At 26.6% G+C, this 27,832-nt stretch overlaps 1 protein-coding gene across 1 annotated transcript; it reads left to right on the top strand.

Annotated features, from left to right (window-relative positions):
- Positions 1-164: 164 nt before the first annotated feature.
- Positions 165-26,358, top strand: LOC112603026 (neuroligin-4, Y-linked-like). The gene is given in 3 exon segments (XM_025351426.1): positions 165-665; positions 25,717-26,252; positions 26,254-26,358. Coding segments are annotated over 2 exon segments (411 nt in total). The 5' UTR covers positions 165-665; positions 25,717-25,946.
- The last annotated feature ends 1,474 nt before the right edge of the window (positions 26,359-27,832 follow it).

Genomic DNA, 27,832 nt, shown 5'->3' with positions numbered 1-27,832 from the left:
AGAATCTCATTCCTCCACCCCGCGACATTCGCTCCGACCACGCACCGCCACCGCAATCTATACAAACCACCCTTACTCGCCTGCTCTATACGCCGGCGTCCCGTCATTCCGTATTGGCCACCGCCGCCGCCGACGCTCCCGCCAGTTTCCGAGCAACCCTTCGACCGGCCGGTGTGGCGTTCGTCGTTGTCGTCGTAGTCGTTCGTTTTCTGTTTTTCGCGTACACACCCAAATACACGTAAAACCACAACGTACACACACATACACACACACACACACACACACACACACACGGCTATTCACGCACGCACACACATACACATACATACAGATATACATATATAAATATACACACTCACATCATATTGCATACACACATACATGGAACCCACGTCGTAGGGTACCAAAAATTACAGTGTTTTGTCGCGAACAGTGCGATCGCTATTTTTCAATATTTTTTTCAACGTTTCATAGTTGAGATTTTCCCCCTCAAAATTTGAAAATAATTAATGTTTTTTTTCAAGTGTCTAATTTAGATTATTATATTATTATTGTTATTTTAATTATACATTTCGGTGTCCGTTCAAAATGTGGTGTGCGAATGGTTAGCGACGTCGCCGTTGTTATAATCGTCAACCTCCCGAGTACACCGTATAAACATTGTGGTGAGTGCAATCTATCCACACACACACACACACACAGACACGTAAGCGTGTCCAAAAAAAAAAAAAGTACAAATAAAAAAAGAGCACCTGCCCTGAAATAGGTTTTTCTGCGCCATCGATTTGATTTATTGCGTCATTATATCGGTACTCGTCCGAAACGAGATTAAGATGCGATCTCGTCTCGTGCGCGACAGATATAGCAATTTAAAACGAATTCTCTGACGATACAACAATGAATTATTAGTACTCTACTGATTTATAAAATAGAAGAAATTCAAAAAGACATGTGTGCATAAGCTATTAATCTAAATACGACGTATAGATAAGTACAGAACAAACTTTTAATTAATCTATACATTGATAAGCATAGTATCGAATGGTAAAGGTAAAGTCGAAATCTATTTTTCATTTGATTAAATATTAATAGCTTTAATTTCGTTTTTCGTTTTTCGGTTGGTATTTTTTTATTTTATTTTTCAATTATATTTTATAATTTTTTTATTTTTTCGAAATTTATATAATTGTTTTATAATGTTATACAAATAAAGTAGTATTTAATACGCATTAAATAACATGCATATACAGTATACATATTCAGAATAGTAAATAAACACGTTACAATGAATCGAATTTCTATACCCTTGAAATTAAGACATTTGTTTTAGTATTACCGCCTTCGTAATTTCTACTAATTGCAAACTTCCACTAATACGATAATACGTGGGTTTTAATAAGTATGCAAACATAGGCCGGTCATAATTCACGAAAGTTTTGAATGGAATACCCTATATTTTGGGAACAGATATAAAACATAAAAAGTTAATTTTTGGATAGCGTTCAGAGCAAATAAGAAAACTATTTATGAGCTGAAAAAAACTTACTTTTCCTGCGTTTTGTTTTTTTTTTAATTTTTTTTTTTTTTTAACATTTTCAAAAGAACAACATTACCGCTAAAGGCGACATTGAAGTTTTTATGGATTTTCAAGTAGTATTAGTTTCATATTTAAAATATTCGTCGTTGCATATATGTATATGTAATTTTTTTTCTCCTACTCTTTCTCTCTCACTCTCTCTTTCTCTCTCTCTCTCTCTCTCTCTCACCGGCACCGTGGATTATTTAAACTTTTCCGTCAGTTTCCCGCTACGATTTGAGTAACTACATTATATTGTTTTGTATACAAAAAATGTTACCATTTATCGTAATTTTATATAAATGTTCGATCGTTCTTATTAAACGTCCGACTTGAAATTACCGTAATGATATTGCTTATACATAATCGGTCGCGAGGATGTTGTCTCGATGAATGCATCATATCACGTGCAGCACCACGTCATACACGGGTACTACATAATTAAATATAATATTTAGAAGCAAATCGTCGTGACTAAATTTTAAATCGTCTGATTGAATTGGATGAATGCCCGTGGAATTAGCGGGGCCCGTAATGAAAAACCCGGAGACCTTATAACTGCGGTTGAACGCCGAAATGACAAAGATATTAATTAGTTCAGCGTGACGTTACCCTCCACCTCTATACACACATTAATATATATATATATCCTACAATTATCCCCTCGTAATTATTCGTCCTTTACATCTGAAGAATGAGCCGTGTAGCAATTAAAATGCTACATAGCTCGTAAATGCAGTATTAGGCTGTTATAATTTTTTTTCGTATTTCCTTGTTCGAAAACGTCTTATTATGATAATATTAAATACTTTTCACTGCCGTGATTTATATTTTTTTCATTTGTTCCATTCTTTTATCGTATAAAATCATCGATAGAATTTTTTTTTTCATTTACTCACATTTCATATCTCTAGAGGCAATTTGAAAAATAAAAATAACAAATTATATAAAAGTAAACCCTTCTGGTGTTTGGAACTATCTCTCGAGAGTGTCGTGTCATTTATTTTTTATTTTTTCCTCTAGCACTCAATTGGTGCTGTTACGGATAATAATCGAACCACTAGTGGCCGAGTTCAGGGGACTATGGAATTGGTACTCGAGGGAAAACGTGCACTTGATATTTTCAAATTATATTTTAATCGATTCAATGATCAATATCTCGCTGGGGGGTTGTTTTGTTTGGTTCGAATTCGTTTATATATAGTGTTCGATTATTATTGCTATATCTTATTTACTAGTTATGTTAGTAAAAAAATAAAAAATAAAACAAGCAACAAAATTCATAATATATTTAGACAGGTCGTAGAGAGATATTTCTGTTAATTACTTTTAGTTAAATTATTTAGAAGACACACATTGAACCAACTACAAAAATATCTATTATGAATTTTGGAAACTGTTTTAAAAAGTTATTACACTTCAATAAGCTTGCAAACCAATTTTTTCTGTAAGTTATTTCATCGGGCCCTTTAACAGTGTGAATGTAATGTAAATATTATTGATTTAGTCAAAATGTGAAGTAACTATATATGAAATATGATTACCTTGATATAATTTATAAAGACACAAAAACTTTGAATATTGCAAGAATTCGTAATTTCTATATTTACATATAGTTTTTTTTTTATAAAAATAATAAAAACATCGAAATATTAAATACAATAAGTATTATACACGAACGATGTCAAATCAAATGGATGATATGTCATTTGAATATTTTTCAGTATTTACATCAAGTATCTAAAAAATGTATTAGGAGAAAATATAAGCCGTTATTGATGAGTTTAATAGATTTGTTGTTTAGATTTGTAAACAAACATTATGATAATGCGCTAAAAATGAGCTAAGGAAATTGATGATTCTTTTTTTAACATATGTTTTAGCACAAAAAAAAATGTTTCTCCATTACTCCATGAGAATTATGCATTATGTTTTAACATAATGTCAATCGTTGAATGCAGATTTGATTTATCGATACCTCTTAGAATCCATATTTGTTATTATCTTTGGTGTACATAAATTAAATTATGGCTTACTATACTGACCAGAATACACTATATATATATTTTTTTTTTTGTTTTATGTTTGGCTCTCTATTTTTCTTAGACTCTGTTGATAGAAATCCGAATGGATTTTGACCTTAGGTCACATACATTTAGGAATTCAGCAATCTTATAAATTATTGCAATACTATTAAAGTACGAATCGGTATCATTTATTATTAACACGTCAACACTATAATAATAGTAACAGCAATAAAAACAAAACAAAAAAAAAAAAATAAACAACACAATTGAAACGTTTATTTCGATATGAAAAGTATCTGGTCAGTCTTTAATCAGTAAAAAATACAAATAAAATCTGATTTTTGTTCGAATGGACTACTTACCGCCGTTCGTTGCATAAGTCTCGTATGCACATATGCAATTTTCTGAACTTGAAATTTCGATTGTTGTACATTTAAAACTTTGTCCACATTTTTGGTTGATCATCAATCAACGTGTCATGCGTGGGTCGTTTATTTTCTTTCCGAAAGTGCAAAAGTTTTAAAAACCACAAATACTTGTCAAAAGGAAACAAAATAACCACAGTACATTTCAGTATATTGTATGTATAATAAAATATAAAAACTATTACCTTTAAACAACTATAAGTAATTTTTCCTTATATGATTCCATGAAAATAATGGTAATTATAAACTCGTGCAAGATAAATTATATAACCTTCTTGATTCGATTTTTTTAGTATTAATAAAAAAAAATATATATTAAATCAAATTATATTACTGTGAGTAATTAACATTAAAAAAAAAAAAAAGAATCAAAAACTTTTCATGAGTTATGGTTTGTGAAATTACATAATTTGATATATATTCGTTTTAAAACACAAACATGCACACGATTATTAATGGGTGTTTTGTTTTTACAAGTAGTTCAATCTTTAAAAATCAAAGCAGGGAAATGCAATATAAAAATATATTTTATTCATTACGTGATTCATTTTATTAATAATATGTTCTAAATTAATTTATGCAAATCGATCGTTGAAAAAAAAAATAGAAAATTCATTATAATATTATATAATATAATTAAAATACATCGCTGTAATAACTATGCTAGGAGTTACTTTTATAAGCAGATTTGATTACAAACAATAATACTAAAACGGATGATTGCGTAGTCGAAAACTATAACCATAAACCTATCTTAACGTCAGTGTACTATTTTTATCGCATTGCACCAATATATTATTACAATCGAATTATTTATCTCGTGCTATACAGGTCTGATATTATGTGTTGCATATAATCTCCGAAATTAAAATTATTATGCATTATGGAATTTATCGAATGCGAATTGCAGCCTTCTATTAAAAAAAAAAAAAAAATAAATAATCATACCTATACAATTAATAGATAATATATTATTATTTTAATTTAAAAACAAACATTTTTTTTAGGGTTCTTACGACATTATGTTTTGCAACTTTTGACTATTTTATTATATAATATACCCGAAATATTTTCAAAATAATCATTTAGGTATAGTTCAAATATATAAACTAATTACAAATAACACTGATGTGGATGAAAACACCAGGGCATTCATCGAGTGCCTACGTCCATATAACCTAAATCAAAATTAGTTTGATTATAAGCCATAGATGAAAACTTCTACAACACCTTAATATCCATAATCGTTTGTTAAAAAATCATGATATAATTATCAGTTAATGTAAGTTGGTAAGTGTTATTATGAACTGTATAAATAAAATAGTATATGTTTGTCATAAATTTATTTAGTTTTCTGCTATAGTGTTGAACACATCTGACTACTATCGCAAACACCATTTTTAATTGTTTTTCTAATAATCATTGACGTGTAGATTTTCACACTAAAATTTATATGTATAGACTATAAATTATTATGATTGTTTCTTTTTTAAATTGTCCTAGTTTAATTTAATTTAATAACTATACATAAAAAAAAAATAAAATAAAAATATAAAATACAGAAAATAATGCGTCTGATAAAAACTTGAAGTAGATAATCTACAAAAAACTTATAAGATTTACTTCATTATTATGAATTATGTTAAACAGCGTGAGTGATTAACTATAATCTAGATGATAACAATTGTTTTATAAAGTTTTTTGAAAATGTTTAATTTCCATCTAGCTTATTTTTTGCATTTACTTTAAATAATATGTAATTATAACGATTATTTTAAAAGCAAAGGGTGAAAACATTACATATATACATTATATTTTAAAATGAGCTTCTTTTTTTCTGAAAGTCTACATAGATTATAATATTTTGTATTCATTGTTAAAGTTAACCTATTAAAATGTTTTTAATCAGTTTCTGTAAGTGTTTTGTATTGTATATTTTGCTTTAATGCGTTTAATAACACTTTCACAACTATTGTTAAGCATTTACTTTTAGTAAAACGATTATCGATTCAGGCAGGGATTTAATATTTAAAAAAAAAAAAAGATTAATGATGTTTATTTGATAGATTGATATTAGCTAGATTTTAGTAATGATAATAACTTTCAACGAAGCTTTTAAAACAATAACACCATCTAGAAGACGATATTGATTTATAATTAAACGCTATGTCTTAAACAATAATATACGTATAGTTTTGTAATGTTTATATCATACTTTTCAAAACAGTTAGTGAATAATAACTATTTAAATAAAATTTTTATAAGAACATATAACGTAAATTAATACGAAAGATATTTAAGATCGAACTTTATGCGGGACATTAAATTTCATTATAGGTGTTAATATGAAACCTTTGAGTTTAAACACTACATAAATAATAAGAAATTAAAATATTATGAATATATGATTTAAATTTACGTTGTGGAAGAATAAAATTACATAGAATATTTTTTTTTTTTGATGTTTATACATTTGTATGTACAAAAGTATAATGTATTTATGTATATATTATATACCAGATACCTTATACTTATTTGTCTTTTTTAGTTAATATGTTATATTATTATTATCATTATTATTATTATTATTGCACTTTCTAACCTCACCCATACAACTTAAATTAGTATAGAAATTCTTGGAATAAGATCTACTCTTGTAGTATTACGAGTATACTGCTAAACAACAAATTCTCGTCAGACTATTCATTTCCCAAGGTAGTTGAACACATTATTATGTTAGTATAGTACTTATTATATATTTTATTTTATGATATATTATATTGTTGATGCAATGTGGTTTAGTGGTTTATGAAGTTTAATTACGAATATTGCGCAGTGTATTAAAATTCGCATTTGTTTATTTATTTTTTCACTGAATTTTACACAAAAACTTAATATTTTTAAACTTTTACAAGAAAACGAGACTTATTTATCTCATAAATTAGCATACCAAATAACTTTAGATTTTCCATCTGTTTAATTTTCATGTGGTAAAATTTTTATCATTTTTGAATTTTTAAATTTTAAATAATACTATCATAACTAACCGGATCTACGTGTTATTTTTGAGAATCACGGTCGGCACATCTTCCCGTAAATGATTAACTAAATTCATATTCAGAAAATTCTATGCAATTACCTGCGTTTATACTATATAATGTGTAATGTTTCTTAATTTATTTCAATAATAGTCCTGTAGTTGATATTTTAATTAATATGTTGGGAGTCGTTCATCAATTATTAAAAGTCAATAAACAGTGTTGATCATTTTTTTTACGTTTCTGGTATTTGTGTATTCAAATTAGAAACCGTTAAATTATTTTATTGTATTTAATCATACGTAATTACGTAATACACAATCAGTAGCCTAAATTAAAAGACATAATCTAGTACAATAAGAAACATTTTTTATTACTGTCATAATCAAGTTTATTCTGTAAATATCAAACATAACATCAAAGGAGTTGAATTCTTTCATTGTCAAACTTCATTATTCGAGAAAGGATAGAGTCAGAAGGATAATAGGATAATATAAAGGAATGTGGAATGTTACGTTATTTAAGGCCAATCAAGTGGAGATTTTGATGTCCACACCGACAAACAGTAATTGGGGTACCGAAAAAAGTGTTAAAAAAAAAAAAAAAAAAAAATAATAATAATAATAATAATATTAAATCGAAATTCCGACAAATAGCACCTATATACTTTATACACGTACAAATTGCGCATATAATTAAACCTAGAATTAGTTTTCGTACGAGATAATTTTCGAATAAGCCGGGTGACAGTAGTTTTCAATGTCTTTTAAGTTATAATGTTTAATTATTCTGTTGTATGCGGTCGAATTGTCCCTACGATTCTTATTTATCCGCGTTTTTTATAATACCATATCAATGCACATATGTATACTGCACCACATACATGGTATGATATTTTAAATGAAAACTTTTCACTATTGTTATATTTTGGATAATTCTCAAAAGTCCTGGACGTTGCCGATTTGCATAAAACACACAGGTGAAAGTTTGTAAATGTAATTAACGCCGCTATGCTTGAAGAGTTTGCTCAGGTCATTTCTGCTACATCACCCTGTAGGGCCCCAGAGTTGCTAATACCACCTGACCGAGACAAAACTTTCTGCTAAAAGTTCGTAATATAAACGAAGTTTGGGTCCAGTCTGCAGACAACGGTAGCGCGAGCAAACAAACCGAGACGAAAACACCTCAACCGCAAAGATGAGAATACACATATAGTTACACACATGCGTCATATGTAATATTGTGCACGCGTACTTGTTCACATGTGACGATATATTGATATGAAATAAAATGTGTAATTCAAAAAAACATATTTTTAAGATACATCTACATAAAATACGAACAAATTTTATAACAATATTGTTTTTATAAATAATAAAAATGCTTAGCTATGTAAATATAGATTTTGTGTGTTGTGAATCTCTCTCGTTCATGAATTGCGAATATTTAATTTTTGAATCTTTTTTAACATAAAATTTACTATAATTTTAATAATTAAATATTATACAGTAACTTTGGATCAAGAATATTTTTGATTAAAATAAGTGAGCAGCTGAGTACGTTGTTTTTTTTTTTTGTTTTCTTTAAGATATTTAATTTTTAATTTTATTTTACTACTTTGATGTTTTATTAAAATCAATCAACAAACAATATTTTTCAAACCTAAAACTGTTATTTTATGCTTTTCAATGCTTTTTATTTTTTTTTAATACATGTTTTTAAATCATAAATAATATGTACTACACAAATATACACAAATTACTTTATACAGAAATTACATTATTGATAAATTATAAGTTAATATTATGGAATAATATTACATTATAAATTAGTTAAAAAAATTAATTAGTTATTAGAAATGAAACCTGTCCACATTTTTTAATTGATTAATCTATTAGTTGTATACATTTTATTAATTTTAACTAAGAAGATTTCAATGTTTCAAATTTTAATTTTTGAATGGTCAAGGCTTGATAAATATAAAAATTTGATAATTAAATTTGATTCCAAGTCTTTGTAGATGACTTTATTAAACACTGATTGTACTTGTATGTCTAATAATTTACTTTAAAACACGTTTATAATATTTATAATATTTATGCTAAATGATAATTCGTTTGCTAGTTTATTATTAAAAACTGAAGTATGTATGTTCTTTATTGGTACCTAGTTCATTATATTAATCAGAATCAATGAAATATAATTTATTTACAGAGAATTTAAAATTAGTCTTATTATTCACGGTTTTTTTTTATTATATTATGTTAAATGTAAGTGTATGTCCAAGTAGTGAATCAGCTGAAATTTAATTGATTTTTTGTACGTTAAAATTTAAAATTCAAATATTGAAAGAAGTGTTATAATTCTATAACTCATTTTATTCGCTTCATTGAACAGAATTTTGCCACACCATCGTCAGTTATGCGAAAGGTAGATATTGGTAATATCCGTGTGGTATCTTTTTAATCCGGCTTCACTTAATCGAAACATGAACAAAAACTAATAGTTAGTTTACACAATATTACATACTTTGATATTTAAATAATTTGTGAAATAATAAAGTTCTATTATGTAAATTGTATTGGGTTACATATATTGAAGAGAACCAATTATGATATAACATAATGATTTTGTTTGTTAACATTTACAATTCCTGCGTTGAAACTACGTGATGAATCTATTCGATCAAGAACTTATTACATCTCAATAATATATAATTTATTTATCAAGTTCTAAATAGATATTCTATAAATTGTAGATTTAACATTTATAAAAAATATAGAACCTATTGTTTTTAAAATGTATTTTTTGAAAAAATTCACAGGAATAGACATAATTTTCTGAAGACATTTATTGAAAAATAACCTCAATTCTTTACAAAATAATGACCGAATTCAGATTATCAATTATTATTTGATAAGAGTTATTAATCTTATTTTTAAGATTTTTACATTTAAAAACGATCACTGGGAATTCCACTCAAATATAGAGTTACAGTATTACGATTTTCATAGTAATTATATTTGTTTTTTGTGGATTACTTATGAAAGATAAAATTTTTATGATATAGTTTTCATTAAAAAGATTGTTTGTTTTCTTTTTTTCTTTCTTGTAGTTCTTTCAAATTATTTACATATATAAAAAAAATAAATATTAACAAAATATTTTCATCCGAATATTTATATTTAAATAACAAATTAAAAATAGTATCGAAACAAATAAAAACGAAATTAACACAGTTCTCGTTTTATTGCATTTAGAATATTTTTACTTGGAAATTTAAAAATATGATTGTTACACTGGTTGTGATTAGCTATATTGACCACAATAATATATTTTTGATTGAAAAAATTGAGTAAGAATAGAAAATATTATGGTAGGTACTAAGAAGAATTTGTATCAACATTTTCAATCTTATAATGTGAACATTTATACTTACTTGCATTTACTATTTTACTTTTTTTTTTAATTTAAAAAAAAAAATAACTTTTATAAAATTCAATCAATTTTCAATTTATTATTTGCAAAATAAGATGTATAGTATTTCCATTTTCTTCAAAAAAAAAAAAAAATAATAAATAAAAAATAAATAAAAATATTATAAAATATTGGTTTTTTACCCGCTATAACATCTTTTAAAATGAATCTAAACAATTTTAATCATTCAAACTTAAAATATATGACAAATTTTTTAAATTATTTAAAATATAGCTTTATATTAATAATATTGTTAAAATTGTATTTATTTTATAGTTTAGTTATTATTAATAAGTTGTTGTTCTACGACAATGACATCTAATGTATTCTATTGCATATTTGAATATTTGTAAGTATAAATTGAATGTAAGGAATGTATACAGTATTTATTTTATACACCTATTTGATATTTTAGATTCAAACTATTATGTTTGGATTATATACTTGTATATTTAACCATGGATATTCATGAGCATTTTTACACTTCTAAATTCGAAAAAATCAAGTTAAAAATTAACAGAATAAAGGTAGAAATAAATATAAAATTAATATTCTACATTAGATACGAAAATAAAATAATCAGTATTTTTAATTTTATTTTCATGTTTAGATTAAATAAATTGTTTAATAATAAATGCAAGTATAAAAAAATAAGGATTTTAAAATTAATTTAAATAATATTATAAGGATACCTATCATATTACCACAATAATCTTATAGTTACGATTCAGTATACATATTGAAACATGTAATTACATAAATTAAACCTAGGTATATCTAGATATATCTAGGTATTGGTAAAATACGTTACATTTATATGGTGTGTGTATTTTGATGCTTTCTGATTGTTATCTCTGTTCGTCAGAAGACAGTTACATTGTATAATATTACATATGATTCGTATTTGTCCACATTCGAAACACTATGAAGTGTCTAATAGAACTAACTCTTTTTCACAAACGCTAAAACGTCCAACCATCGACGTAGGGCTATCAAGTGCACGTGCTATATTCTTGCAGTTTCCTTCGGATTTTGCACACAACTCAATCGGACACCGGACGCCCGGAAAAACTTTTAAGCTATGCGATAATATAAAGTTTTGTTCCTGTTGCCCACTTTGAAACACACTCTTCCTAGAAAACACCTCTTATTGAACGAGTGGGTGAAGATGCACGGAGATAACTTACGTGTAAAAGCTAGTTTATACAACTACCGATCGTAAATAAGTAGCGAAATCGAGTGGCGTTCTACGTCCGCACGGATAGGATATAACTACCCATATTCGCCTAAAGTGAATATAAAAATAATAATAATAATATAAACTAAAACGCTGTTGGGTGCTTCATACGTTGCATTTATGAGCGGATGAAAGGTTATAATGTAATAATATACACATGGCGGACAAGACGATATTGTTTTATATTATATAATATACATTATTATTTATTTTTTTTTTTGGAAAAGGTCAACGATTTTCACTCTTAAGAATATTAAAAGTAAACCTCTCTGTCTGACCTTACTGCAGTATGGGTTATAAATTAGTTTGAATAAAAACAGTTGTATAATATTTTTACAACAATCTTATCCTCGTGATATTATCATATAATTCAATAATGTACTCTGGTAATCAATTGTTGATCCTATAAATAAAATACAAGTAATTTTTGAAAACCCCGATTTAGTTTCGATTAGAGAAGAACGTTGTGCACATTTCGGTATAGGTCTTACAAATTGATGCAAACACCTTACTATTTATTTTAATCGCATAGTTTTTTTTATTGATTATATATATTTTAGGAACTGGGCTGAATTTAGTACACAATAATATAGTCATATAATATTGACATATTTATTGTTCGTTATTGAGATATTTGTGACCAAAGTTATTTTGTAATTTCGAAGGAGGTACTATATTATTGACAGAAAATCAAATTTGTTCTGATTAGATAAGTTGCCATATTTTTTTCGAATAAAAATTTGAATAATGAATATAAAATGTAAGCTTAAGTGGGTTGCAAATAATCCATTTTAAGAACATAAATTAAATTAATACATGGGTACTTTACGTAACGTGTATACAAATCGTTTATTCGTCTGATTGTTTAAATATTGAACGATCTTTAGTATACATGCATCAACTACAGTATTATAAAGAAAACTTTTATACTCAAAACATGTGTTTGAATGAATGAGTTATAGGATATTCATAATATATGTTTTATAATACTTGAAAAACTTATATATTTAGTAATTAGAATACATATTTGAATATTTTTAAATTATATATATTTTCATTTTAGTATGTTTTAGTATGTAATATTGTCCATTTTTAATTTCCAAAATTATAAAGTTATTGTTAAAATATATACTTTATTTTTTCGATGTCATTTTATATCATAGTTGATAACTAAGAATTTTTCACTGGATGTGAATAGAAATAATAATATTAAAATTGCCCATGCAATCAACTGTTTAGAAGTAAAAATAATTTTTTCAGTGATAACTTTAATAAATAATAATATATATTGTTTTGTAAAAGAAAATCAATAATGTATCTGAATTAAAACATCTCAATAATTTTATTATAGTTGATAGTAACAACAAAAATTATCAGTGTGTGTGTTAAAAGAAGAATAAGTGAAAAAATCATGGGTATAGTAAAAAGTAAAAAAGAGATAGCGAAAGAAAAATAGGAATGGAGAAATGAAAAAAAAAAAAAAAAAAAAAAAAAAACAAATATTAACTTCTTTTAAAAAACTGTAATCTGTGATTTTTTTTTATAGCTGAGTCCCTATGGTCGAATAGGATGTATAACACAGTGCGTAGAATAATTGTTTTTAATCAATTTAAAACTTAGCCAAATAGGTACGAAATGATTGAAAAAAATACAATTGATAACATATAAAAATAATGAAATTAAGAAAACGCGTCTTTATGAGATGAGACATTCAATTATTTTAATTCAATATTGTTCTATGAAACCAAAATTACGTTGAAAGTCTATATTTAATTTTTATCAATTATTTCAATGGGATGGTAATAACAAAATTTATATATTCTAATATATTATATAATAAAACATATAATTTTGTATTCACAATTGCTTCACAGTTTTATATGTTATAAATTACTTGTATTTTTCCACTTACAAAAAAATATATTTTACTGGTAAAAATTCGATTTCTACTTTGATGTAAATGGATAAAGCCTTTTGCAACTTTAATTATTTCAATTCATTACTAATATTCATAATTAACATTTTCAAACATAGTCTTTGATTTTTTTTCTAACGTTTTCATCAAATTGAATAAATGGTTTTTTAATTTCTATTTTAGCATTGTAAATGTTCTCATTATTTGCAAAAAAAAAAATATTCTTTCAGTTAGTCTTAGAGTTGTTAATATGCTTTTATTCGGTAAATGTCAATATGCATTAACGCATCTTTTAAACTTTGTTCAATTTATCTCAGTTACTATAAGAGTATTTCGTATTTAGAAGAAGTTGACTTTGTTCGTCTTATTCCCAAACCTGCTACCTTTTTGAGTACTAAAATTGAAGAGAATTGTTTGTATTCTTCTACCGAACGTTATGCAAGAAAACAAGACTTTTTAATTTAGCGAACAACTTAATAGAAGTTATTGTCAATGAAAAATGTTTGAATATTTCAAATAATATAAATGTACTAGAACATTATATAAAAGCGAATAGATTATTTTATTTTGATAATAAAATTTAAATTGCACATAAAATTAATTTTCTCAGACTCTTATAATTTTGTTATTCTGTTTTACCTCAACTACACGATTAGTTTATTACATTAAAAATTTATTATACTTTTAGAATACAGTACTTTATTCAATTTAAAATAATAATTTTTCATTTATTTTATAAATATGTGCCAAGTCTAACCAAGATGATATTTTATAAATTATAATCTATTGTATTTAGATACTTACAACATATAATTCATAAACACTCTTTTATTTTATTTTACTTAAGCCATTTTTTATTAACAACAAAGTTGTATTTTAATATGCATTATGGAAAAAGGAATTTTTTTTAATACTCTTTTCTTCTTTGTGCACTATAAAATCTATTTAAAACATCGATTTGCATTTTTTAATTATATTTCGAAGACGAAATTTATATATATATATATATTTTTTTTTTTTATTACGTTAATTGAATGTTTACCGTTCTATAATTTAAGCGTGTACAAGAGCTTAACATTTTGACCAGAAGCAATGACGAATATTATTTTGAAATATCTATTTAGTTTTGCGTGGCTTTCCCAGGTACCTACCATATAATAATATTAAATAACCACACAGTGAGTCTTTGATTGATAAAAATCTGTAATGTTTTTATATAATCTAAACGAAATGCTAAAGTCAAATATATGTAAGTGTTTTACAAAATTATAATATGTAAATAATAGACAGCAATAAAATAATGATATACATATTATACATAGACATAATTTGTAATGTCAAAGTTAAAACAGCAAACTTTTCATATCTTCATCTGGAAAAAACCCGATTGATACAATCATTATAGTTGTAGTTACCGAAGAGTAGCGTGACCAGAAATTCTCTGATTGGGTCTGTATTACATGTTATTGTTTTTTATTAAAATAATGTTATAATTTTTACCTATAAAGTAAATGTTGAATAGAGTTTATTGGTTGAAAATATTAATTTTCTAATACTGCTCAGTTGCAGCTTTCTGTACAGAAAATTAAAATAATAGAAGTTATTATCTTGTCTCGACGGTAACCAATGTTTGTGTACCATTTTGTTAACTACATTCGCGTGGTCACAGAATCCTCGTCTTTCGTTTAGTTCATAAAAAACTAAATTAACAAACGTTTTGATTAGGATCATAAAAATAATTAAGGATTATAATATAATCCAATAGTTAATAAACCTAGGTTTCGACGTCTGTTTTAGCAACGTGGTTTTAGAGTAGTAGCCAATAAGCATTGCCCAACTACAACATTATTCTCATCCTGCAGTATGCTCATATTTTATTACAAATACATTTTCTGCTATTCAAATCAATCTCATTTTAAAAGCATGTTATAGCTTATTGCAAGTTTAATATAAATTAGAATACGTTTCAGTGATCTGGAATGCTTTACAAATTATTAAACCACATACATTATTTCTATAAAATTCAATAATGTATAAAACGTTAATTATTTTCACTTATGTTACATGATATCAATCCGACAATCCAACTAATGAAATCGAGTTGTATGCGGAAAACATATTAACGTAAGTTTGTTGTTACAAACTTGGCGCATAGTTAAGTTTAATATTTTTTCAATATTTTTTCTTACATTTGCAGAGTTTCGTTTGTAATTCATGAATGCCAGTATACTTTCCTCAACTTGAATTAAGTTTCCAAAATTTCACGAATTAGCAACAGTTAATACTTTCTAATAAAATATATAAATTAACTATGTGTTTATATATTATGCAGTGTTTATTGTTATATAATATAGAGTTAATGTTACATCGACTTTTTTTTACAAACATTCAAATTTTAATGGTAAATAATAAGTTTAAAATAATAGTTTTCATTTTACTCTTACTTTATACTTTTGTCGTTCCTACTTGTTTTTTAAATTCAGTTAATATTGACGAACTGCGTACAGCATGACATTGATATAATTGAATTATTATATTATTTATCTATATTAATTGGTACATGAAATGCAGCTATTTTTTAAAATAAGACAAAATATAAAGATACCCACCTATATTTAATTTCGTAAAGAATATTTATTTATTTATTTTTTTTTTTTATCGATTTTAATATCCTAAAATAAATAATTATTTATAAAGTTTTTGTTTATTCCTATAAATTATATTAAAATTTTAGGGGTTAAATAATTTTAGAATTAGATATATTTGTACCTATAGAATATTTAGTATGAAATTTATTTTTTTAATTTTTCATGAAAAACATAATTTGGTTAACATCCAAAAAAGGTTATCTATTATGAATGTAATAATACATTTTATAATTACATTTTATATACATTTAAATTATTGTCAAATTTAATTAATGATATTTTAAACACTTCCTTTAATTATTAAAGTCTTATTATAATTCGCTTTTTAAATTTGTATTGAATATATTTGTCTAAAAAACAATATTCTTACACTTTTAAGGAATTTTAAAAAGAGAAAACATATTAACTTTATGATAATTTTACTGAGAAGAATTTTGATAAAAGTTTAAAAAAAAAAAAATAGCAACAACAAAACTAAAAAGCATAAATTATTAACAACTTTCGATGTATACCTCGGTTCACTTAAAAAAAAAATAAACAAATCCTTGTATTTAAATAGCTTGAATACATTACATTATCAAAATTACGGAAGTATTATATTTTTTGTAATTCACTGTTTGCCTACGTGAATTTTGTAATATGTATATTAATGAAAAAATCTCTTTATTCGAAGGTAAATACAACATAAAAATATTTCAAAACCCCATTCAAAAAGACCACACAAAAAACAAAACAACGGTTTTTTTTCATTCAAATCGTAATTATTCTAGACAAGTAAATATGGGTAGTCGCGCATCTTTTCATCGGAAATAAGGTGTATACCAACTTATAGTTGGACATAAATATCATACATTTATTATACTTAATAATATACCTAGCGTGCTCACTACTCACCTCTATTTTAAATAGTTTTTAATTTTTATGTATTCGTGTTACAATGAAATGTATTTTTTGTTTTTTTTTTTTATATATCTGACGTTATCTTTAAAAATACCTTAAATAAGTAGATTTTAAAATTTGGTGACAGTTACTTACTTTTAGTAGGCATTAAAAATATAAATAAAAATACATAATTCAATTCATTTTCTAATTGTTAGGAAAAAAAAAAATATATATAATTTTATATGTAACTTCTGCTTTCAAAACATTTTTTTTTTGTATTTTTGAAAACAATAATTGCAAAGATTAATTTTTTTTTTATAAATATTCATATCAGTATTTATTAAGTACCTACAATGTTTATCAAAATATTTTTTATTTTTTTCTGATATATATATATATACGAGTATATGTACATATACCTTTTTGAAATTAGTTGGATATATCTATGTTAAAAAATTAGTTTTAGTTAAAAACTTGAATATATAATATAAATGTTTTCTCATAAGCTATTCATATCTTAATTAAAAATATATACCAAAAATAAATACACAGAGTTTTTTTTATAAGTGCTTAAAGTAAATTTTTTATAAAATTTATCAAAATGACAACAATTTAAAAAAATTTTTTCGTTTAAAATTCATTATTTTTTTTATTAATAACTTTATAGATTAAAATATATTACACAATTTCACATTATTCATTTATTTTTTTATGTAAATTAAAAAAAGTATGAAACATAAATTTTGAGTATGAATTTAAAATTTCAATATTAAATTTTGATGACTTGTATTAAAATATTACAAAATTAAATTGAATATAATAAACATAGTTAAATGATTTTTTTATTTTATTTTGCTGTTGTTTATCAGTAAATAAGCTGTTATCTTAAATACATTTAAAAATCAATATTACATAAGAACTAGTTTATGCAATAAACATTTAAAATATGATAAAATTCTTCGAAATCACAGGAATTTTTAAATCGCTTGATTTGTATTACATATTAATTTTTAGAAACCTAAAAATACTAAAAATATAAATGCTTATATTTTATAGATAATTCAATTTTTGATAATATGTTATTGTGTTGTAATTTCAAGTATATTATTCGTAGACAGTCCATAGTGTTTCTATTACGTATATCATTTACATACTAAAAGGTCCGAAATATTTAGATTAATTATAAGCTATTTATAGCATGACTGTATTTACACCGGTCTATGGTACGTTGATATTAACTTATGTGGTAATAAAAGATTATAATGATGTATAATATAATATTATAATTACTAAAATTTGATTAAAATTTGACAAAAATTAAATCAATTTACAATATTTTTAATGGAAAAATAAAATACAAATAACAAAATAAATAACATATTGAAAAATATCCTTAGAAATGAAAAATGTTCAGAATTGTTTTTTATTTGTGATGATTTATCTTTGAATTTATATTTCTTACTACTATGGGTCTTAGATTTCCTTATTCAATGAAAAGGTATACTTGATACTTATTATACCAAAAGCAAGTTTCCAATTTTTTCACCTAACTATAGCATGTTTATTTAAATTTTAATATTTGGAATTTGTAATTATCCTCAAAAACGACACTATTTAAAGGATTTTCATTTTTAATGTTACTTGATTCCTGTGATGATTTATATTTTTTAATTTTTTTAAAGTGAAATTATCCTTTTACTTTGAATATTGTAGCAGATCACTTAGAATTTTTTTTTTTTTAATATTGATTTAATAAACCAAAGTTTAAATTAGTTTTTTTTCTGGTTTATTAATCTTAATGTAAATACTGAGAGTCCATGATATTATAAAAGGTTTAAATAATAAAGAGACTTTGGTGATTTAAAATTAAAGAATTTTTTAATATTCTTACAGAGACATTTTATAATTTATCAACATTATCTGAAAATAATAGGTATTAAACAAATAGTTTTAATGATTTAGAATGAGGTGATATAATCGGAAACGATTATGAATCATCACTAAATCAATCACATTAGTGCTTAACTATATTATGTGTTAATATACCTTAAGATATACTCAACTGATGTTTAAAGTCTTTGTATTGTACACAGAACAAGGTGATCGATGTTTATATTTGAGTATTAGATCCAATTTACAATTATTAACTTTTTTATTTAAACACTTAGAAACATATTTATATTTTTTAAATTAATTTAATTTATAAAAGTATTTTTTTGTATAGACGATCCGCGTAGTATTTTACACTCACTTTTTAATATCTATACAAAAAGATCAGGACACCGGTGTGGTCGTAACCAAAAACTGTCTTCTTATATGCAATGTTTGTGTTTGAAATAAAGGTTATTTTTATAATGTCACTATTTAATTTATTGATTTAATTTAAATTTATGTTCTTAACGGCTATTAATTAATATCATTGTTTTATGATTTATATTATATATTAAATCTAAGAGATAAATGATGGCTTAATCACACATCATTACATAATATTGCCATTTTATAAATTTTATACAAATCCATTATGTTAGACTATATCTTTAGATTATCCTAAACAGATAAGATTTAATAATTCAGAAATTATTCGTTTGAATTTTTATTATTAAGTATCATTTTTTTTTTTTTAATATCTACAAAATGAAGTCGAAAAAAAAAATAGCAACAAAAGTTTCTACTGAACAGGATAAACAATTTAAAAAATCTGAGAATTTGGAAATAGGGTTCTTAAGTATATTTAAAATTCTAAAACTTGAGTATATACATTATTGAATAATAAAACAGGGTATTTCATGTATATTGAATAACTGTGTACGTGCGAAATTTAAAATTGTACAGTAAAGAAAAAATTCAAAGAACAGAAAGGCGTGTTTTGATTATATGTTTTAAGTATTTGTTATTTATGTTACATGATATATACGTGTTCTGTGTATTCTATTATCATGACATATTGATTATTTTTATATTTTTTATGTACTAATGAGTTTTAAATAAATTATTTTTAACGATAAAATATCTAGCTTTCAAAGATTTACATAATCTTATTTAACATTCTGACAGTGCCTGCATTTTTTGTTAAATACTATCTAGTTATCCTTATAAAAAATTAACAAAAAATCAGAAACTAAATTCTAGAACAAAAAAAAAAAAAAAAAAATAAAACGAATTTCCTTCAAATTTTTAATATGTACCCGTAATATAGTTATCAAACTACTACTTAAAAGTATAGGTAATTTGTTTTGGAATCGAAAACATTAAAAACAAGTTTAAAAGTTTAATCTCCTAAAAGTAATAACAACTAATAACCAATTACACTTAAAATATTATGATTTTATTTTTATTTAAATCTATTTTGATCAATATCACGAGAAAAAAAAACACATTTCAAATTTTTTTTTTAATATTTAGTAGGAACTAATAAAAAAAAACGTATGCGTTGTCGAGTGTTCAAAAATTATATACTATATATTTATGAAAATGTCATAAACTTATTAAAATCTTGTTAAAAACAGCATTTATTTAAATTACATCATCAATAATAATATAATGTGTGAAAATGTATTTAACTTCTACGGCATTTAGTGATTTATTTATTTATTATTATAAGACGTATTTAAAATATTTAAAATTATCAAAAAAGCTTATAAAATTATTAAATCGGCTCAAGTTGTAAATAATACATAATATCATAACCACGCATTTAGAAAGTAGTAAGCAGTCATATATAGTTGAATAACTAGTATAGATAAAAGTGTATTTTATACTATTTTCAAATCGATAAAACATCAAAACCATTAAAAAAAGCAGTAATATTTTTTTCTCAGAAACTACATACTGCGTGTTTATATAATCTCCAAATCCACAATAAAACTATACTGGTTTAAAAGGTGGTGTAGTGATTTTGAAAAATATTTGTGAATACAATTATTACTATATAGTGTATTTTAATTAAAATATATTTTAACGAGGAATTCATGAATAAAAGAACAATTTGTATAAACGGCAATAACATAAGTTAATAATATGAGTCGTGGTAATATAATTTAGCTATTGTATAATAATATGCATATTATTTCTGACAATAAATTGTGTATGCAACTTTATTTTTTTTTATTTACATCGATGTTTTAAAATCTTTTTTCTTTTGATTTTAAGTATTTAGTTGATTGAAAACAATTAACGAGTTACACTTAATTCAAAAATACAAATTATGACTGAATCGATTTATTATAGCTGTACGGACGTTTATTATAATTGTGAAATTGTTTGATGTTAAATTGCTTTTAATTTATTTTAAGTTTAATTTTCGGAAAATAAACCATATTTAAAATTTAAGTTATTTTTAATCATATTATTATTATTATTATTTTGATAAATTGTGATTAAACAATATTTTTTATTTTATTTTAAATGTAGCTAATTTATTAATATATTGATATTCACGACTTTGTGAGAATTTCACTTGTACCATTAAAATGTATTTTAACATAATACCTACAACATTATTGAACGCAACAAATTAAAATATATATTTTGTATCAATAATTATACAATATTATAATTGTTCTTGTGTAGGTATCATGAATAAAAATACTATCTGTATTTTCTTCTACGTTAAAGTATAATGTGATTTATATTATTATTATTATATGCAGATAAGAATTTTACAAACTGTGTTTAAATAAATATATTGATGATCATACCATCAGATGCTGTAAGTATGCAATGTTAATATGTTATACATTAACAAAATATTAGTTTTCACCCTTTATTTTTGATCCTTGAAAATATGACGAAAAAAATAAATATTAATAAGCCAATTTAATATAAAATGTTTTAAATTATGTACTACAGAAGATTTAAAATTATATCGTATACAGAATTTTAAACTAAATTTTGGGGAATAAAAAATATATATTAAAAGATAAAATAATAAAAAAAAAAGGTCATACCGTTAAAGTAATAATGAACGGTTGTAATGAATTACGCAATAACCTATGTATGTACAGTTAATTGCTTAGTCAACTGCTCAGTGCAAGTCATATATCTTAATAAAAATAATTCGCGATAATCCAGTAATAATAATTAATATTTATCTTTGTATATAATATTTAGTTACCTATTATGTTTTATAGTTAATGCCATTATAAATTATGTTATTGCAACACATGTCGTCCAAGGCACTTGATTTAATTGAATCATACTCGCTTCGTTTAATATATATGTAGGTAATTAGCAATTATAATATTATATATTATTAAATTACAGTGAGAACTTTGTTGATGCCAAATGTTTACGACATTTCAGACGTAGACCCGACGTAATTAGTAATCGTAAGCACCTTACAATTCTATGTGGATGAAATACAATAATGATTAATATGGTTATTTTTAAGTTATCGTGTAGCTGAATTGGTGTAATAAATGCGCTTTTCAAAATCCGGAATTAGATGTTGTAGTTCCGTGTAGTAAAGGAATATGCGGAGAAGGGGGAAGGAGTACACTTGAAGTGGAAATTGCCTGTGACCTACCGCCCTTCATCCGAGCGAAAAATTTGACGTTCATCCTTTCACGGCTTGAAACGATCGATCAAATGTAGTATACATATATATATATATATATATACGTTTTGGAGATTTTTGATTTTTCACGAATCCGCGGTCCGCTTGGGTTATTCTTTATACAGCCGCGGGGTTGATCAAAAGTATGTCGCCAAATGCCATTTGTCATAATATATTGCAACCCACTATAGTATGTCTCGGTTGTGTTTATTATAGCTAAGGTTTTATTATCAACAACGACTTCTGCGGATAAATCGAGAGTTTTCAAACAAACAGTTTCTGATCCATCGCTTTTAAAATGTAATAATATTGATCCAGTATTTTCTGAATTCTGGAACTACATGTATTGCACGTGATTTTGATGATGGTAGAACAATAGGCGTGTGTACGATGTTTTAATTATAAAATTATATCTATTACGAACGATGTTATATTACGAGTCATTGTGTCGTCCCATAAATGTTGTGTTACGGGTCCCATACTACTATATTGAAACTACAATGTAGCTTTAACATACATAATTACCTATAACATAATAATATGTCACGAAAGTTTAACTTTTTCATTACTCTTGAATGCGTCTAAAACTAGATGCCAAATTAAATAATTTTGTGTGTACAAAACATCCAAGAAAACTGTAGTTTTGTTAAATGAACTGCGACTATATTAGGGTCGAGGTTCTTAAACAAATATTAACCAATTACCTACCTGGGATTTCGAAAAAAAAAGATCTTTCTCTAGCTACATTTCTAATTAAATCCTTTGTATGACGTACCATTTGGTATATACAAACAATAAAATGGCTAATAAAATAAGCCTATACCAAAAGTACCTTAAATAAACATTTAAACTACATGAGTTTCTTGATTACATTTGTTTAAAAGTTAAAAGTATTTTAACTGGTACGTAAAATTTTAATCTACAAAGAAAATATAAACTTTAATAATTGATCATTGATTATTAATTTTCAATGAAACGTTATTTATCAATAATCAGTATGCACTTATCAACAAAATAAATAAAAACTATTTGTTACAAAATAATATTGTCATTAACACGGGGTGATCTAGAAATCTAAAGGGAATACAATTTTTTTTCAAAAAATATAAGAATATAATTTCATTGCATTGCACATAATATGATTAATATAATATTTCATTGATATAGATATTTATGTTATAAATACAGAAAAATCATATAACAATTTCAAAAAGGGAGGCTTAAGCACATTTGATTCTAGAATTCATGATTAGTTATTATCTTATCATACTTATTTATAAATGTATTTATGTTATATAATTCATATAGAATATTATTTTTACTTAATTTTATAACCTTCTTTCTACAATTATATATTTATGTAATATAAAAAAATATAAGTTTTTTTTTATTTTTTACTCACTTAATTTAAAATATATGCTTATTTTTTAGGAGAGGAGTTATTTAGAAGATAAATATTTCTTCGTGAATTTTTAATAAACCTCTAAAAAAGTAGTCAAAAATAATTTGACTATTTTTGAAATAATGATTTTTGCCTTATCCATTAACAAAAATATATTAAAATCTTAAAAAAGATGAGTATGTTTTAGTTATTCTGGTTTTCATGTCTATGGCACGTGAAATCAGTGTGACGTGGTTCGTCAGTATATAATATTATGGTAATATTCAAGGTTTTTGTTGATAACAACGATTAATTGATAAACTATCTTCAATGTTTATAATAAGTATTATTTCTTTAAAAATTATAAGTAAATATAAAATTAAAACTCAAAACTCTAGCTAGTAAATTTAATAGAAATAATAACAATAAAAAAATGCAAAAAGTCTTTTTTCGTTATGAATGTAAATTTTATTCTGTACGAAGTATCAATACAGATAATCAGTCTCCCCTGGAATTTGCATAATACCATATCATTCAGAAAACACGATGCTGTGTTACGGTTAGTTCCAAATCAAAAATGGGTCTTTCACGATTATTATTCTGAATTGCAATCTATCTTTGCAGTACTGTAAAGACGGGATATGAGATCATACATTTTTTAGCGTCTTGCCATCATCGATCTCAGTAACACGAAATGTCTCTATCATTTTCCACGTGATATCCGATTATTCTTTTATCGCCGCCAATCCTAAATAAGTTATTACGTTTAGCTGTATACTGTACGAAAGAATACTCTTTCGATCTTTCAAACTAAACAGTTGTCAGGGTATTAACTATACCTAATCCTATCCAAGATGGTTAGTTATTCCGATTAGAATAAATCAATAATTGCAGTCGGTTCGATATGGATTAAACCAAATATCATTCCCATGTGTTCTCTAAGACCTATGTGAATTCACCGATTGTAATACAAACAGCGAAGATTTACTGGTCAGTAAATCGCTACATCTTTCAAGAATTATTTCGATTTCAATGACCATTATCGCTCCGCCGTCCCGGCGGTTCATTCTCGAAAAGGGGCAATAGACGACTCTCGACACAAATACCTAAAAATATCGTCATTTGCGAGAACAATAATTATTTACAGAAAATACGAACTACGAAGTCAAAAATATAATTTACTCACCGTCTTGATGAAACCTCAACAATCGATACAGTTAATAATGTCCTCAAATCCCTCAAGGACACAGAACTTCATAACAAAAAAAAAAAAATAAATAAATAAATAAATATATCCAAATAATGTATAATGTACATACAACACACCTGCACCTGTAATTATGTATATTACGGTTAATTATCTATGCTGTGCGCAACGTTGATTCGTATTACTTTAGTCATAACTCATAAGTCTATACTCGACGTGACAACCCTCTTTTTCGATGTAAATATATTTGTGCTTTGCCTCGGCGTTTGTCACCAACATATATAAAAAAAAAAATAAAAAAACAACAAATAATTATTTTTTATTTTTTTTTTTTTTTTTACTACAGGCGGATTGACGTACAGGCGGCCTGTCGTACCTTCGGACGACGGCATTAGCCGAGGAAGCGGCCGCAGTCGTGTCGGTGGTTGTGGTGGTGGTGGAGGCGGCGGCGGCGGAGGTGAAAGTGCGTTGCATGCGATGTGCGTCGTGACGCGACGCGACCGTCACTGTTAACGTTGCCCCGCGCCGCCGCCGCCGTCGCCGTCGGCCGCCCGGGCAGCGGTGGTGACGGCGATCATGGTGCCGCCGTGGTGGCTGCTGGTGGCGTTCGTGTTCGGCGGCGTCAGCGCCGCGCTCACGTCCAGCCGGGTGGTGCGCACCAAGTACGGCGACGTGAGCGGCGTGATCGTGACGCCCGACAACCGGCGGCTGGACGCGGTGGAGGTGTTCCGCGGCGTGCCGTACGCCTCGCCGCCGGTCGGCTCGCTCCGGTTCATGCCGCCGGTCACCGGTTCGCTGTGGTCGGGCGTCAAGGTGGCCGACCGGTTCGAGCCGGTGTGCCCGCAACGGTTGCCCAACGTGTCCGACGACACGGCCGCCCTGAACGATGGCCCGCGGCCGCGTGCAGTACCTGCGCCGGCTGTGCCGTACCTGCAGAACAGGCGAGGACGCCTCACTGCCGACATCACGCCCGGCCCAAGGTAGGTGACGGTGCGCGCCCTTCCGCGCTCCTCTTTGGCAAAACAACGCGACGACCGACCGACCCACCGGTCACGTCGTGTCGGCCCTGCGCTCTTTTCCGCCGAGCGCGGGCGACGGTTGTACGACTACGCGTGTCGCGCAACATACACGTAAACATTATAAAATATAATACGATTGCGATTTCCACGACGTTTCGCGGAAATATTTACGGAGAAATCGAAAAATGCGTCGGACTCAAACTCCAGCTTCGAGTCGGCGCGGGTTAACTTTATTCGATTGATCCCTGACGTTTTTTGCAGTTCGTTTTTATATACGTATAGGTACACGCCGATTTGAGGGAGGGGAGTAGGTGGGCGAGACCATCACTGTTTTACAAATTGAAAAAATTAATAAACGCCCTAATATTATGTACGATACCTACTACTGCATTATTGCGCACTCTGATGTCTGTCGTGTGTGTAGCGTGCGTTGAGATCATTTAAATTAAACCGTTTAAAAGACAAAAAAATATTTGAATAACTATACAAATGTGTTTAATTTCTCTGAGGAGGTGAATTTTTTTATTGATCGGTAATATTTACTGCTTAGAAATAACATTGATCGTTTATAATATTACGAACAACAACAAAACAACTACTACTAGCTACTACCTACTAATACTATTAACATCGAAACGTCCGCTGACTTAACTTTAACGCTGCTCGTCACACCACACGACATTAAGCGTTTCTGTTGTGTGGATTGATTGATATACACATAATATTAATATATGGTACTCGAGTGTTCACACGTCCGATTAAGTACTCTGTTTGTTCGCGTGAAGGGTGATAACTTCGATAGTAGCTGACGTCACAGCACTATATATACGTACGTCTGTACTTATTGTTTGAGCTGAAATGAGATAGTTCATTTTTTTTTTTTTGTTTCTCATCAAGTAATTTGTCTGACGGAATACTGTTGCCAGCACATCAAAAGTTCTCTAAGTCAAATGGTGTGTAATTCCGTTGTCAATGCTATTAGAAATTTAGTTAGTTGTGTTAGTTTTAAGTAAGTTTCAACACAAATTCACATAATATATGCGTAATAACTTATAATCACGTAAGTCCTCAATATAGTTCTATACTGCATTACATAATATTAAGCATACAATATTAATGTTATAATAAATTTAATCTACGGGTTCACGTCGCTATTATTACCACAAAAATTTGGTTGGTCGTTTTACGTGAAGATTTTTGAGACGGCCATTTGGTACATGGATTTGTGGAGAATTTATACGTCTAGCGAAAAAACACTCAATTATTGTTTACCGTGGTTGATGGCAACGCCCAACTGAAATTTTATATTATTACAGTTTTCGAGATATCTCGCAGACGCGAGAACGATTTGCAGTTCCCTTTTATTTCCGATATGGGCGTTTTTCACCCGGTTACTCAAGGTAACCTGTAGAAACGTGTGAAATGCCATGATTCGTTAATTAT

This window comes from Melanaphis sacchari, unplaced genomic scaffold (assembly GCF_002803265.2).
Source record: "Melanaphis sacchari strain LSU unplaced genomic scaffold, SCAv2.0 Contig93_pilon_pilon, whole genome shotgun sequence".
Classification (NCBI taxonomy): Eukaryota; Metazoa; Arthropoda; class Insecta; order Hemiptera; family Aphididae; genus Melanaphis; species Melanaphis sacchari.
Note: the sequence above shows the minus strand (reverse complement) of the source record. Positions and strands in the feature narration are given on the sequence as shown.